This window comes from Leuciscus leuciscus (genome assembly GCF_965113295.1).
Source record: "Leuciscus leuciscus genome assembly, chromosome: 20".
In the NCBI taxonomy this organism is placed as follows: Eukaryota; Metazoa; Chordata; class Actinopteri; order Cypriniformes; family Leuciscidae; genus Leuciscus; species Leuciscus leuciscus.
Window position 1 is genome coordinate 17,860,679 of NC_138744.1, and position 15,991 is coordinate 17,876,669.

The 15,991-nt window shown below is 37.1% G+C and overlaps 1 protein-coding gene across 1 annotated transcript; it reads right to left on the bottom strand.

The window, feature by feature from the left end:
- Positions 1-193: 193 nt before the first annotated feature.
- abhd16a (abhydrolase domain containing 16A, phospholipase) lies at positions 194-14,123 on the bottom strand. Its single transcript, XM_082149860.1, has 20 exons — positions 13,970-14,123; positions 12,716-12,772; positions 12,499-12,565; positions 10,307-10,393; positions 10,089-10,174; positions 9,929-10,002; positions 9,002-9,109; positions 8,724-8,838; positions 7,963-8,064; positions 7,783-7,846; positions 7,642-7,691; positions 7,366-7,489; positions 7,182-7,286; positions 7,029-7,092; positions 6,510-6,566; positions 6,361-6,423; positions 3,366-3,442; positions 2,472-2,570; positions 1,056-1,102; positions 194-819 (listed from the first exon to the last, which is right to left on the bottom strand). The coding sequence occupies exons 1-20, from the start codon at positions 14,069-14,071 to the stop codon at positions 727-729; spliced, it is 1,641 nt and encodes a 546-aa protein (XP_082005986.1). The 5' UTR covers positions 14,072-14,123; the 3' UTR covers positions 194-726.
- Positions 14,124-15,991: the final 1,868 nt, after the last annotated feature.

Below are 15,991 nucleotides of genomic sequence, written 5' to 3' on the forward strand. Positions count from 1 at the left end.
CCTGTAGATCATGTGTTCATTATTATATATATATATAGATAGATAGAGATATATATAGAGATATAGAAAGTTTTAAAAATGTGTGTTTATATATATATATACACAATATAAATTAATTTATACTTGAATATAAAATCTCAAACTATATATATTCTCTCATGTTTACATTTTAAAGAAACATACAATCATACCATTTCAAGTACAATAACAAACTTTTATTTTGTGTGAAACAAATAATCACGTGTTTGAAGACTTAGAGAAATCCAACCACAAAAAAAAAGAGTATCCCCTGTTTTTATTTAATATTCATATACAATATAACATTCAGGACATTTAACGATACGATTTGTTCATAATTACAGTGCTCCACGAAATAGAGGATAAAAATAAAAACAGACTGAGAAAGAGGCAAGAGATCTTTGAGTCCCATCACTGAGTCTCTCAAAAGAAACAAACGTCCAGACGGTGACGACAAGCCTGAGTGTCGACACATTTCCAACCCTCATTTTCATGTTAAATACCCACTGCAATGGAGGCATGGCACAACCAATAGTTTAAAATGGCTCTGTCAAACCATGTGAACGAACAAAAAACGAGTAACCCTGTCACATTTAGATGAATGACTAGTTCTAAACGCCCTCCTGCCGTCCCCACAGAACTGACTCCAATGTACCGGTATGTGATTCCCATTGACCTCTGGCCTCCAGCGCTCTCTTCCTGTCCTTCTCATTGGCTCTCTAGTCTCCCGGGAGGCCTGAACTCAGAAATGGGGAGTGGAGTGCAGTGTGTGGTATCAAAATTTCGCATATACTTTCGTGCCTGAGAGAGAGAAAGAAATGACCAGTTAATTAAAACAAAAACTTACTCAAAATCCCTTAATAGCTTAAACACTATAAAGACAGCAATTATAGTTTGAACTGTGATAATGGAGTTTAAAAAAAAATAAAAAAAGCATTTAAGAGCTTATTGCACTCTGATGTGCAAGAAAATGAGTAGCTATAAAATACTACAATACAGTAAAACAAGGTGTATACTCTGATATTTTTCTTACATACCAAGAACAGAGCAAGCTGTCTTCTGCCCTCGAGAGTCATGTCTTCACCTAAAACAGAAGATCAGATTGCCAACAGTCAAATGTCAGTATTGTTTTAAGCAGAAACTAGCTATAGTAATGAACATCACTGCAAAATGTCCTAGTTTCTAGCACACCACCCCATTTAAAGGGTTAGCTCACCCAAAAATTCTGTCAGTAATTACTCACCCTCATGTTGTTCCAACCCCGTAAGACTTTCGTTCATCTTCGGAACACAAATTAAGATATTTTTGATGAAATCTGAGAGCTGTCTCACTCCTTCATAGGCTGCTAGGCAATTTCATTCTGCTGGTCCAGAAAAGTTAGTAAAGACATCGTTAAAATAGTCCAAGTGACTACAGTGGCTCAACCTGAAGTTTATCAAGTGACGAGAATACTTTTTGTGCGCAAAAACAAAACAAAAATAACGACTTTATTCAACTATTCATTTTCTTCTGTGTGGGCGTTCATGAGAGCGCCTCAACGCGTGCGCGAGAACTGAGAAGATGACGCTCACGATCCAAAGGTAAGCCATTCATTTTGCGGCATTGGTAAGGCACTTTTACGTTTTCTCGTTTGTTTCTCACGATTTGGACATCAAGGAAATGCACACTTTAGAACCATTTTAAACACTACATCGAGACCCATCTGCGTCATCTTCTCAGTTCTCGCGCACGCGTTGAGGCGCTCTCGTGAACGCCCACACAGAAGAAAATGAATAGTTGAATTATTTTTGTTTTGTTTTTGTGCACCAAAAGTATTCTCGTCGCTAGATAAACTTAAAGGGATAGTTCACTCAAAAATGAAAATTGTGTCATCACTTACTCAACCTCGTGTTGTTCTAAACCTGTATGGGTTTCTCTGTTCTGTTGAACACAAAAGAAGATATTTTGAAGAATGTCAGTAACCAAACAGTTGATGGACCCCATTGACTTCCATAGTATTTTTTTTTTCCCACTATGGAAGTCAATGGGGTCCATCAACTGTTTGGTTACCGACATTGTTCAAAATATCTTCTTTTGTGTTCAACAGAACAGAGAAACCCATACAGGTTTAGAACAACACGAGGTTGAGTAAGTGATGACACAATTTTCATTTTTGAGTGAACTATCCCTTTAAGGTTGAGCCAATGTAGTCACTTGGACTATTTTAACGATGTCTTTACTAACTTTTCTGGACCGGCAGAATGAAATTGCCTAGCAGCCTATATGAAGGAGTGAGCCAGCTCTCAGATTATCAAAAATATTTTAATTTGTGTTCCAAAGAAGAACGAAAGTCTTACGGGGTTGGAACAACATGAGGGTGAGTAATTACTGACAGAATTTAAATTTTTGGGTGAACTAACCCTTTAAGTTCTGTAAGTGAGCATGGCTACTATGTATGAATCTGAAGCACGTACCAACGCTCCAGGGGAACAGGGTCTCTCGGTCTGTCTGATAGGACTGCAGCACAGACAAGCACCAATCATCATCCACCTCATAGCCGGTGTACACAGATTCTGAGGAACAGGGTAAAAGTGACATTCTGCTTAATACAGACAAATCAAACAGGTAACACGGAAAGAACCCTAGAAATTGGGACTAATACTGACAATTCTTTACATATTAGGTGTAATGGCCAGTATTCTAATCAAGATGTTTTCAAACTTTCTGATGCCACTGACCCCAAAATGATTATTCACTTGCAAGGGACTATTTTAGACCAAATTTATAATGTACAAAATAAAAATATATTAAAGTGCATGAAAAATATTATCTGGAAAATATTTGGTTTCTATTGAAGGCTAGCTCACCCAAAAATGAAAATTCTGGAATAATTTACTCACCCTCAAGTTGTTCCAAACCTGTATGAATGTCTTTTTTCTGCTAAACACAAAAAGATATTATGAAGAATATGGGTAACCAAACAGTTGATGGACCCCATTGACTTCCATAGTATGGAAAGAAAAAGAAAAATAGGGTCCATCAACTGTTTGGTTACTGACATTCTTCAAAATATCTTCTTTTGTGTTCAGCAGGAGAAGAAAAAAATTCACACAGGTTTGGAGCAACTTGAGGGTGAGTAAATGACCGAATTTTTATTTTTGGGTGAACCATCCCATTAAACGGACACTATCTGTTTTCTATCCACCATTACCATAAAACGTAACCATGAATAAAAACAACTGAACTGTCAACTGAATAAAATGATGAAATAATGTAATAAAATATTAATAGAAAATGCCATTATGCCAATAAAAAAAAATTCAACTGATAATATTAATGAAAATGAATTTATAACTATAAAAACACACCTCCTTCAATCTGTGTCCCTGCTGCGAGCCACTGCCTGACGGCTCTGATCGCATCATCTGTCATGACCTTAGGATACCTGAGGGACGGAGAAACCGAAAAGATGAAAGCAACTGAAGGAGCGGAGTCAGATTAAAGGAACTCCACCGTTTTTTGAAATAGGGCTTATTCACCTTCTTTCCTACATTTAGATAGGTGGGCAAATGCATTTTTGTCTCAGTGCATGCATTGTTTTAGTTTGACAGGGTCGGTGCTAGCTTAGCTTAGCTTAATGAATGGAATCCTTTGTTGCCAACTAGCATTTCCTGAGTTAAAATGGGAAAAAAAATGGAGAAAAAACCCTACCTAATTACTTCTTGTGGCCTGCGTATTCACAACGAGTACAAATAGCGATGCAGATTAACACTAGGCGATTTCCTAGGCAGATATTGACTTGGGACTATATTAGGGGGAAGCACAGGCGAAGCACTGCTACTTGGGCGCAGAGATATCACGCAACACCTGAAATCCCACGACTTCAGTCAACATACCGGCGTGAATAGTAGCTGGCTATTTTTCCAACAGTACATGAATGGCGATGAACATGGCTGATTTTGTGAGAGACGAAGAGGGTGACTTCTCAGACAGTCAAGATCCAGATCCTCTATGAACCATAGTTTTCAGAAGATGAGCTGCGTGCTTTGGAAATAGAACGACAGGAGGAGGAGGTTGCGTTCACTCAACAGCCTGAGGATGTGAGGATGAGAGCCAACACGAACTGGTGGTGTGAATGTGGGGGAATATGCCAATCTATGCCGACTGAAATAGAGTGTCTGTGCTGTGACGAGTGGGACAAGTTACTGCCATCGATGACCAGGCTCAACGCGTCAGATCAAGATGAGCGTGCCCGCAGTTGTGTCACAGCTACCGAGGATTTCACAGCGTTTTTTTCCGGTGTGATAAAGTGAACTGGAAAAAACGCCCCACGCCGAATGGACAGCTGTCCACAGAGTAAGTGATTATTTTTTAACATGACGCATGTATAGATCGACCCATATTATACCTGTATTCTAGGGGTGTAACGATACACCAATGCCACGGTTCGGTTCATATCACGGTTTTGGAGCCACGGTTCGGTTCGGTTCGGTTCTGTTTGCTGTGGGGGCAGGGTTCATGGCAGGGCACCAGCAATAATAACGCTAGATTAACTTTAACTTTATTAACTGAACTTTATACAGTGGCTTCAGCCTTTCTTTAGAGCACTTAGCACACCTGAGTTAACTAAAATGAAATAAATGCCTCCACTGACTAGTCAGAAATAAACTGCACACCTGAGTAGGGTTGCCAACTTCAGAAAAGTAAAATGCGGGATAATCGTGGTTCTTTATAGGAAAACAAGGGACACTCAAAATATTTGTACTGCATCGCACAATGTACATCATTTCATTGTCTGCAGACAGTTAAGTATATGTTTAAAAGGTTATCAGACAAACACATTTGTATTGCTTAACCTATTTATGTACAATTTAATTCTAAAAATTATTGTAAAGTCATACAAACAAAATGTCACATTACAAACAAACCACCATTCAAAATAACAGCATTTAAATGAAATAGAAAGCTTTTTTAACATTATACTGTACATAGGCCTACAGTTCAAAAGTTTGAGGTTTGTAAGATAATTTTTTGGGGGAAAGAAATTAAAGAAAGTAATTGCCTACTTTTATTCAGCAAGGATGCATTACGTTAATCAAAAGTGACAGTAGCCTACATTTATAGTGTTACACAAGCTTTCTATTTCAAATAAATATCTTATGATCTTTACATTCTTCATAGAATCCTGGGGGGGAAAAAACAAACCAGTCTTAAACATTAATAATAAATCAGAAATGTTTTGTGAGCATATTATTCCCTCAGGTAGATTACATGTTTTCTTGCGTGGCTGGATGTTGGACTCATGAACAATAATCACGTTGTTTGCATTCGCTAAAATTGATTTGCCGAAATCAAAACGTGGACAGTGAAAAGGAATTACCGTTAGCGCGAGACGAGTCCGGCTTGAAGCGGAAGCGACCAGACGGCAGAGGATTATGTTCGCAAAACAAACAATGATTTGTCTCAAAACGATGATTAAAAAATGCTGTGATATGTCATCATATTGGATGATGACAGGTGTCGGTGATTCGTGATCAGCACTGCTGCTGTTGCTGCTGTATCAGTCAGTGGTTGTGACCGGAGGGTCTTCAATCTCAATATGAGTTGCCATCCTGAAGTGCGTATGTAAACTCTCGAGCGTGATCGATCACCCAAATCACGTGACATGCACTTTATTTAGTAAATAATATTATAATAATATTTAGTAAAACTACAGCTCTTATTAGTTGTTAAAAGTGTACTCATTAATAACTATTTAATCAAATGTCAAGGAAGAAAAAAATTGTTTTGTGACAAAGTGATGTGAGAGTTGGGCCGGGGCAGCAGGGGGCGGGGCGCGTTCGGTTCGACATGAGAGTATCGCGGTTCGAACCGTGGCTGTTGTATCGCGGTTTGTCGGTTCGGTTTGAATATCGTTACACCCCTACTGTATTCACATTCACATATTATACCACATATTCACATTTCAGGTGTTGCGTGATATCTCTGCGCCCAAGTAGCAGTGCTTCGCCTGTGCTTCCCCCTAATATAGTCCCAAGTCAATATCTGCCTAGGAAATCGCCTAGTGTTAATCTGCATCGCTATTTGTACTCGTTGTGAATATGCAGGCCACAATAAGTAATTAAAAAAATTTTATACATTTTTTTTATCACTTTAACTCAGGAAATGCTAGCTGACAACAAAGGATTCCATTCATTAATCTAAGCTAAGCTAGCGCCGACCCTGTCAAACCAAAACAATGCATGCACTGAGACAAAAATGCATTTGCCCACCTATCTAAATGTAGGAAAGAAGGTGAATAAGCCCTATTTCAAAAAAACGGTGGAGTGTTCCTTTAAGCTGCTTGTGTGAATGGTGTCTGACCTGTACTGGAGTAGTTTGAGTAACAGGTCATTCCCTCTGTTGGACATGATGTCTTCTGGACCCCTGTATCAAAACACAATACGGCCACGTCAAGATCACGTTTGCCTCCGCAAGCGTGAATGTGTTTACTTGAGTCCTGGATAACTCACGTGGTAGTGATGATTTCATCTTTGGTTCTTCTGATCAATAACACTGGACCCTGGTACCTGAAATGAGAGCCAAAGTATTTAAATGGAGCTCAGGCTGTAAAGTTTACGTGATTTATTTAAAGTCACCATGAAATCAAAATGGACCATTCTTATTTTTTTTAGGAAAATATTGCAGTTTATTATAAAGGACTTCTCTGTGCACATTATTTTTTAATTCATGTGCCCTCGTAATCTTTAATCAAAATAACTTCCCCTCCTCTTACAATGACTTCTATTCTCTGATGACGTGTTTAGTGATGTGAGGGCAGGACAACCTGTCACTCACATGACATCACTAGCAAACCACAACCATCCAATGATCCACTCAATTCCTGATGGAGAAAATCAAGTCCCGCCCTATTTTTGTTCTTATTCGAGAAGCCGTTTCACTCGGATATACATCAACATAGAGAGGAAAAGACTGTTGCGACTTTCATTTCATAACGACTTTAACCATAGTTAAAAACAAAGACGACTAACTTGCAAAGCTGTTCAGCATTGTTCAGGTTCATGTACTGCCTCACCGTATGGGTGACCAAGGGTCCTGAGGAAATGGAAACAAACGGATTGATCAGTGAATTGTTCGGGTTACTCTTTAGAGATGAGTAGAGATGAAGAGAGTACAACACTCACTCCAGCTTTCTGGCATGACCTTCAGTGCAAGGGGTAAAAGGTCATCAAATGAGGCATCTAGAACCAGAGCTCGGATCTCTGGGTATGACATCACAGCCCAACTGGCTAAAATAGAGCAAGACATTAAGAATTACAGTAAAACAAATGAATAATTTTGTCTGTTGTCTGATCTGTGATGGTTTACCTGTGAAGCCCCCTATTGACCAGGCGTACACGATAATGTCACTCAACTGGAAGCCCAGTTTGTGAACGGCAAACTGAATGACGACGTCCATCGCATTGGCCTCGTTTTGAGGAAATGGAACTCCCTGAAAAAGCAGGAGAGATAAGTAGTACACAGGTTTTTAGATAAAACACATACAAAACAAGTACCATTTCATGTATTTAGTGTCCACTACATTAGCTGTGTGCTGTTATGACAAGGTCAGCATGAGGAACAGATGGCGTGAGGTTCACTTACTGTACTGCCGCCAAACCCTGGGTGATTCCAGCCCAACACTGAGTATCCACCTATAAACACAACAGAGGATACAGTTTCACATCCATCTAGTGCGTGAATGTTGAAAATACAACACAGACACACTGAGGTAAACACATTTACCTTCCAGTGGCGTATTCATGCAGCCGACCTCATAGAATCCTGCGTTTCCCTCACAGCAGATCACCTGTGATAATCATATCAGCAATGGAAAGTGGCTTGAGGTAATATGTCATTATGTAACTATACTACTTTCTTTCTCTGAAGCTTTTAATGGCAAATTTACACTATTCAGATTCTTACCAGTGTTTTTCCGGCTGGTCCTCCATCTGTCCTCCGATCCACAAACATGGTGTCAATCTCATTCCCATCACAAGCCACCAGTTTGTTCCGCTGACCGTCATACTGAACACAACAGGGCAGAGATGGGGTTATGGCCTTTATTCAGGGGTTCTCACACATTTAATCAACAAATTTCCATATCATTTCTTGGATACACATACCATACAAAAGTCGATCAAAAGATTTTAATTTCAAATAAATGCTGTTCTTTCGATTCATCAAAAAATCCAGAAAAACTGCATTACAGTTTCCACAAAAATATTAAACAGCACAACTGTTTTCGACATTGATAATAATAAAAAATGCTTCTACGTATATGCATATATTATATACATACATACACATAAATATACATACACATACATACATACATATATATATATATATATATATATATATATACATACACACACAGTATATATTTTATAATGACAGAATTCAACTAATTGTAAATATTTTTCTATTAAATGGACAAGCATAAGCACAGAATATTCAATATTGAATAGAAATGTTTTAGGATTAAATTATTTTGTATAGCTAATTACATTTTGTATTGCTAATTTTTTATTTTTTATAAAAAAAATTAAAAAAAATTAATCTGTGATATGTCCAGTTTTTTCATGACCTTAGGAATTACACATTTTAAAATGTGAGAAGTTTTCCTGAGGTTTTTTAAATGACCTGTGTTGTAGTATGTGTTTGTAGCCATCTTTCGGTGTTACCTCTTCTACGAGTCTGGCCTGACCCTGCTGTAACATGGGCCTCATGGCCTTCTGAAGCAGACCCACTGACCCCGGGTACAGCATCCTCCGCCCGAAAGAGTGAGCTATCAGATAACTACACAAAACACACACAGACTCAAACATGAGGCATGACTGCTGATGAATATAGAATAGAGGTCACCAGTTACCAGACCTCATCTAAATCTTTGTATTTGTACAACCCTAACAATGAAGTATATCCCTGCAAGTGTGTAAATGTGTTAGCACATGCTTGTTACCTTAAGATGTGGCAAGGCAGCGTGCGAACTGAACTCAGCACACCGTCTGCTGCTCCTCTGTGTTTCGGCTCTGGACGTAGCAGAGACACGCCACCTTTAGAAAGCTTTCTGCAGACAGAGGAAGTGCAGATACATTAGAAACATGCACTGATCTCAGAGTTAGCCAATGACACCCAATTAAAGCAAACTCCTCGAAAACTGAAAGACTGACCATTGTTAGTTTGTTTTTTTATTATTTCCGTGGCCATATCAAAATTTTATTTTTGCTAAAAACTCTATATTGGGTTTAACTTTGTTAAAAAATGTGTGTAAACTGAATAAAAAAGGGTTTCTAACAGAGTTAAAACCAGAACAATCTCATAAAACAGGCTTTAGGGATAAAGGATTTTGACAAAAAGATCATGTTGGTGAATCTATTTCCAATATTAAAAACCAATTTGGCAACAGGTATAAACAATCTGGACCCACAGATTTTTAAAAAATGATATAAACCTCTCCTCCCAACTTTGGGACTAATTTCATGGAGTTTGTTCATGGTGTATTGATCCCACTCTGTTTGCCATTTGTTATTAATATAGGAATTTATTATAGGTTTTAGATCCATAGGAGGCAATTTCTTTTGAGGCATTGTCTGCTTCCTTGTTTCCCATTATTCCAGTGTCCAGGTACCCAACAAAAGTAGATATGAAAATAATGAACCTTTAGTTCCAGCAGTTTGCATAAAATTATTACAAGTGCTGTGATCATTTTTAAGGGATGACACATTGCTTAAAGTCATGACTTTGAGTCTGTATTTATAAGTAAATTATAAATATAAACTTCTCTATTCAGAGATGATAACATTTGCTTCTGCTGTAAAAAAAATCGAGCTGCGGTTGGGGATGGATATTCCTCTTTTTTGATGAGAGAAAGACAGGCTTTACTTACGGACTACTAACTTCTTTCCAGCTGAAATCTACAGGCCAGTTTTTGAAGTCGAAGTCAAAGCATGCCAGTTTTTTCTGTAGGGGACAAAATCAACATCAATTTAACGTGTTCATTAAAGCAAAGCTCCATGGGAATGTTCCTATGACACTGCTACTGTCACCTTGTTGCTAGGTGTGTGGTTCTTCCTGGTCTCCTCCAGTATGCTGAAGAACTGAATGTACTCTGGGTTTCTCCAGCGTCCCCACCCTAACAACAGCACAGCGGTACAAACACAATAATGTTACCCTGTATTAAATGTTATTTTACAACAGTGTGAATACACACTAAGTAATTAAGCAGACAAGCATGACTAATAAACAAGGTCAAATATAGTGTCACCTCTCAGACAGGCTACTCCCAGCAGACAGACCAGCGCTGTGCCAACATACTGACTGAGAGGAACCAGCTTACTGCTGCAGATGTACCCTAGAAGAGATAGCATTATTAATAGCCCACAATAACTCATCACAATATTAATGCTTGGTATTACAATTGTTCAGTCTGACACCATTTAGAAAACAATATTATTCAGGGCACAGCAAGGATGGTCAGATGTGAAAGAGAACTTTCACATGTTACATACTCCCCAAAGCACATTTATTTGATTAAAAATACAGTAAAAACTGTAATATTATGAAATATTACTGCTATTTTAAAATGTACTTTATTCCTGTGATGGCAAAGCTGGATTTTCAGCATCATTACTCTAGTCTTCAGTGTCACATGATCCTTCAGAAATCATTCTAATATGATGATTTGTTGCTCAAGAAACATTTATTTTTCTTTCTTTCTTTCTTTCTTTCTTTCTTTCTTTCTTTCTTTCTTTCTTTCTTAACGCCATGCTAGCTTCTATGGCTATGTTCACAGAGAGCCAGGTTTAGTTATTCAAAAATAAAATCAACGAAGATGTTTAAGAATATTTTTTTCTAAAACCTTAAGACTAAATTTTGGATTTTAGTTTTTAAAAACCTTTTCAAAGGTTAAAAAAAACCAGTTCCTCAAAGGGGTGGAAATATTACAGTCCAGAAAAATATGTTTAATGGACAGTGGATAAACAATGGGGAATTCTGAAACATTTATTTTTATTATCAATGTTGAACGGTCATTGTTAAATACAGGATTGTTTGCTGAATGAAAAGTACAAAAAAATAGCATTTATTTGAAATGGAAATCTATTGTAACAAATGTCTTTCTTTTGATCAATTGAATGCTGAATAAATAAAAAAATTCTTACTGACCTCAACATTTTGAATGGTATGGTGTATTTTTAGCAGGGTGCGCAAAAATCTGAACTACAGTTCACCTGAGACGGCAGAAATTGTTGACTCTTTTTATTTGTGGTCAATAACGTATTACACTAATCTGCAGATATAATCTGTCATTTATAAAATTATAATGTACATTACAAATGTACTATCAATGTATAATAATTATAACAAATACAATTAGTAGCATTTCCTTGTCATTTAATTACACAATTATTAGAAAATGCCATTAACCACATCTCTGTAAGGCCCAGACTCTCTTTTGCAAGACAACAACATGATCTCCAACCACAACCCACTCCTTTAACAGCACAATATCCAAATGATACTGAACAACCACAATAACATAACTACATCATACTGGATACAACATTAAAATACAGTAATTACATTTATTCAGTACTTCATACTGTATATATGCACCATTATAACATCTCTGATTCAGCTATGTGAATATTAACTAAACAAGATCCTACCTTGGCTGGGTCATGATGTAAAATACGGCTAGTGAGTCAGCAAAGAACTTGTTCGGTTTATAAACTACAGCATAGCACATACACAACCTGAACATCAGAACTCCTCGGGTCTGCTTAGCAGAACAACATCACTCAAAGCTCTTATGAATGAACCCGGCTAAAAATACATCCAGCACTGCTGTCAGAGCATTAGCCTGTGACTCATTTGATATGATTACACCGACTGAGAGTAACGTTAAGACTGAACCAATCAACACCTGCTCGTGTAATAACATTAAGATCTGCACATAGAATTGCATTATACTGTGCGTACGTGCATATTATATTCACAAAAGGGAAACAAGAACCTGGAAAAGCTTTGACAAGAATATTGGAGCATGAATAAATCACTTTTTATTACTGGGTGGGGTGTATTGGATAATATTATATTTATATTTAATATTTAATAATTGTATATGTTGGCTATAAGTAATTTTGCAACTACATGTCAACTTACAAGAGTATTAGTAGACTGTCTGCTTAATATCTGCTGACACTTATTTTGATGCTCCCCAACAGACTTTCTACTGAATATGAGTAACCTAACCTTGCAAGTACATGTCAATTTATTCTACTAACCCTAACCCTAAAAGTCTACTAATACTCAACTAATACTCTAATGAGAGTTAGTTGACATGTAGGTGCAATGTTATGTATAGTCAAGTCAACAGAATATCTAAAGGAGACCATCAAAATAAAAGTGTAACCAATAAGTGGTTTGCCGTTGTATGACGCTGTATTTGTGTTTTACCTTTCCTGTAGAGATAGCAGAGAAGCAGTGGAGAACTGTAGTATGACAGAGACCACAGCACTGAGGCCTGAAGGACAACACATGATAGTGATTCAATTTCACATTACAAAACTTGTGGATTTTAGTTTTACTTTTGACAGGGATAAATTCATTGATATCACTTGGTCACTACACAAACTGTAGAGAAAATGTGCATGAAACATCACTGAACTCATACCCAACCGAGGATGCTGTCCGTGTGCTTCTCCAAACCTCTGGGCTGATAATTCCACCCCTGCAGAAGATAAAGACATGCCAGTTATTATGAGTATCTTTACAGAGGTTTGCTATGGTGACCATAGTGTTTAGCACACAACAATAAAACACGGTCACTTGGTATTAGAGATTGACTCATAATATGCTTGATGGATATATTTTACTGATATTCTCATTTTTCTACCCTTCAGGAGGAAGGTGTTCCTTTCATAAACAACTTATTCTTTACATACATTATTTTTCACGTAAAAGCTTTCATTCTGAAGTGAGACAATATTTGATGCTTACAGTCATTCATATCTTTTTTTTCCAACTTTGTTACCATTTATATTTCAAAACAACAACAACACTATTATTATTGAAATATTCATAATGAATATTTGGTTTTACTGTTGTTGTCTAATGATTAGGCTATTTATTATTGTGCCTCATGAAATAAAACGGTAAGTTAAAATAATAATAATTAAAAACACGTGTTTACCAACAATTATGGACAAAATAACATTACATAAACATGATCAGTTACAAAAACAATATCAGTCAATCTATACAAGGTTTAGCCACCATAGTTGTGATAAATAAAGATTGAAAAAGCTTCTTACATTATTTAATTTTTTAAGTACATTATTTTAAGTCGGGATCATGTGGAATAGGTAGAGTGTATTGCTTTCATGCATGCAGTATTAATTAGAGTTTCTGTGAAGACGTGGGTAATAGAAAGAGATGGTGAACACAATATTAATCAATTATTAATGCAACTAAGTACGATGCATGCCAATGGCTAACGTCTGATAAACTAAACAGAAACACAATAAAACGCAATCAATCAACGGTGATAGTGTTTTTCATAATTGTCATGAGGTTGCGCTCCTCATGACAGTTGGTTTGACTGATCTGTCACTGTCAGTCGACCATTAGAGCTAACGTTAAGCTCAATTCAGTTAGCTAACAGCTCTCCGTCACTCGATGGGTCTCAAAACCGAGTGAGCTGCCTATCTAGGGTTCTAGTTGTTTAGGACATCATTGGCGCATAATACAAACGTTTGAATCAAATCAAATTAAATATGATGCCCAAACTGCTGTCTAGATAGGCAGCTCTCTAGGATTTAGGACTCCGCCAACAACACAATAATGCACTTCCGCACATTAGTGCAAGACTGATCTCGGCAGTGTTTCATTGCTACGGGTCTGTTTGAAGGGGAAGGAAGAGTCGTACCCTGCGGGGCGTTCTGCCGTCGGCTCGTGTCTGGTCCGGTGAGCGGTGGATCCGCTGCAGATTGGGCCCAAAAAGGCACCGGAGCCACATCCAGCCGGCCATTCTCACCTCGGTCAGGAACTACGGCGGCGTGTGAGGATCAAAAGTGCTACAATAGCGCATGCTAAAACGCGCCTTTACACGTCACAGTTCGATACGTTTCGATACTGGTGTTCAAAACATTATTCTTTACATTGAAAAAAATAGTTTTATGGAGAGATATAGCAGACAATACTAATCATATAAATAAATAAATCATAAAATGTTGCAATCAATAAATTAAACGTGATCATAAATAAGCCAAACGCATAAACTTGAATTTATTTGCTCACGTTACATAATTATATATATATGTTCTGATATTTTTTCATGATATACAGTTATTAATAAAAAATAATGATTCTATTTTTTATAAATATTTAATTACATATTAAATGTTCATAATTGTATTTTGAATAGGTATTTTATTATTGAGTCAGGACCGATTATCAATTGATATGAGTTTTATGTAACTTTACAAGACACAATGCACCTTTATGTACGCATAATACATATAATACATCAGGTGGTAATACCTAAAATAATAGTGTTACTTCAAAAAAAGAAAAAGTCCATAAAAATAGGGTCCAGTGTACTTTGTTAATAGGCCTAACCCCAGATAAAAAAAAAGTTGCCACATTTTGCATAATGCTATAAAATATGTGAATCTGTGAATGCTATCAAGAATGATTTGTTAATTCTCTTTCAACTTTATTTAACTGACAAATGTACAAAGAAAAGATGTCCAATGTTTTCACTGAACAACTTAATTATATTTTGTAAATATGAACAAATTTAGATTTGGATGGCTGCTACACACTCCAGTTTGGAAATTGAGGATACAAATTCTTTTTGTGTGATTTTTTTTGCCCAATCTCGCCTGATACAAGACAGCTGCTCAATAGTCTGTGGTCATCGTTGTCTTATTCTCCTTTTCATGATGGGCCACACATTCTCAATAGGAGACAGATGTGGACTGCAGGCAGTCAAGCATGGTGTAGAGTGTCTAAGAAACCACTCTGTTGTAACACATCCTGAATGAGGCATTATCTTGCTTCCGATTGATTCCATTAATTGTCTCTTTACAATCCCAATATAGTCAGTGGTACCTTCACACACATGCAAGTCACCCATGCCATTTGCACTGATGCACCCCTATACCATGACAGATGTTTGCTTTTGCACCTGTCACTGATAAAAGTCTGGTTGGTCCCTTTCGTCTTTGGGACTGAGAACTCAATGTCCGTTTTTCACAAAAACAAGCTTAAACATGGGGTCATGACCACAGCACACATTTCCACTGTCTTCTAGACCATCTAAGACAAGCTCTGGCCCAGAGAACTCGGTGGCATCTCTGCATAGAATGCATGTATAGTTTTCTCCTTGCATAACAAAGATTCAAGTGGCATTCCTTGATTCAGCAGCAGACTGTGTTAAATGACAACGGTTTCCAAAGTACTTCTGAGCCCATGTGGCTGTATTATAGCGTGACGGTTTCTCATGCAGTGTCATCTGAAGGTCACACACATTCAAAAAAGGTTTCCTGCCTTGCCCTACACAGACTGAGGTTTCTCTGAATCTTGTTACAATATTATGTATGGTAGATGGTGAAAGACCTACTTTGCAATCTTGCATTGAGAAATGTGATTTTTGAATTGTTTGACAATCCTCTCATGAAATTTGGCACAGAGTGATGAGTCATGACCCATCTTTGCTTTGCTCCTTTTACTCTCACCTATTACCAATTCACCTATTACTGTTTCAAAAGAGGTTAACTTTGATATCCTATAAGCTTTTCACTTTTATTTAGCTTCTGTCCCAACTTTTTTTGGAGAGTGTAGAAGCCATCAAAACCAAAAAAAATTATTTTTGGAAAATACAATTAAGTTGTTTCATAAAAAAAAAAAAAAAAAAAAAAACGGAAATCTTTTCTTTGTATTTTGT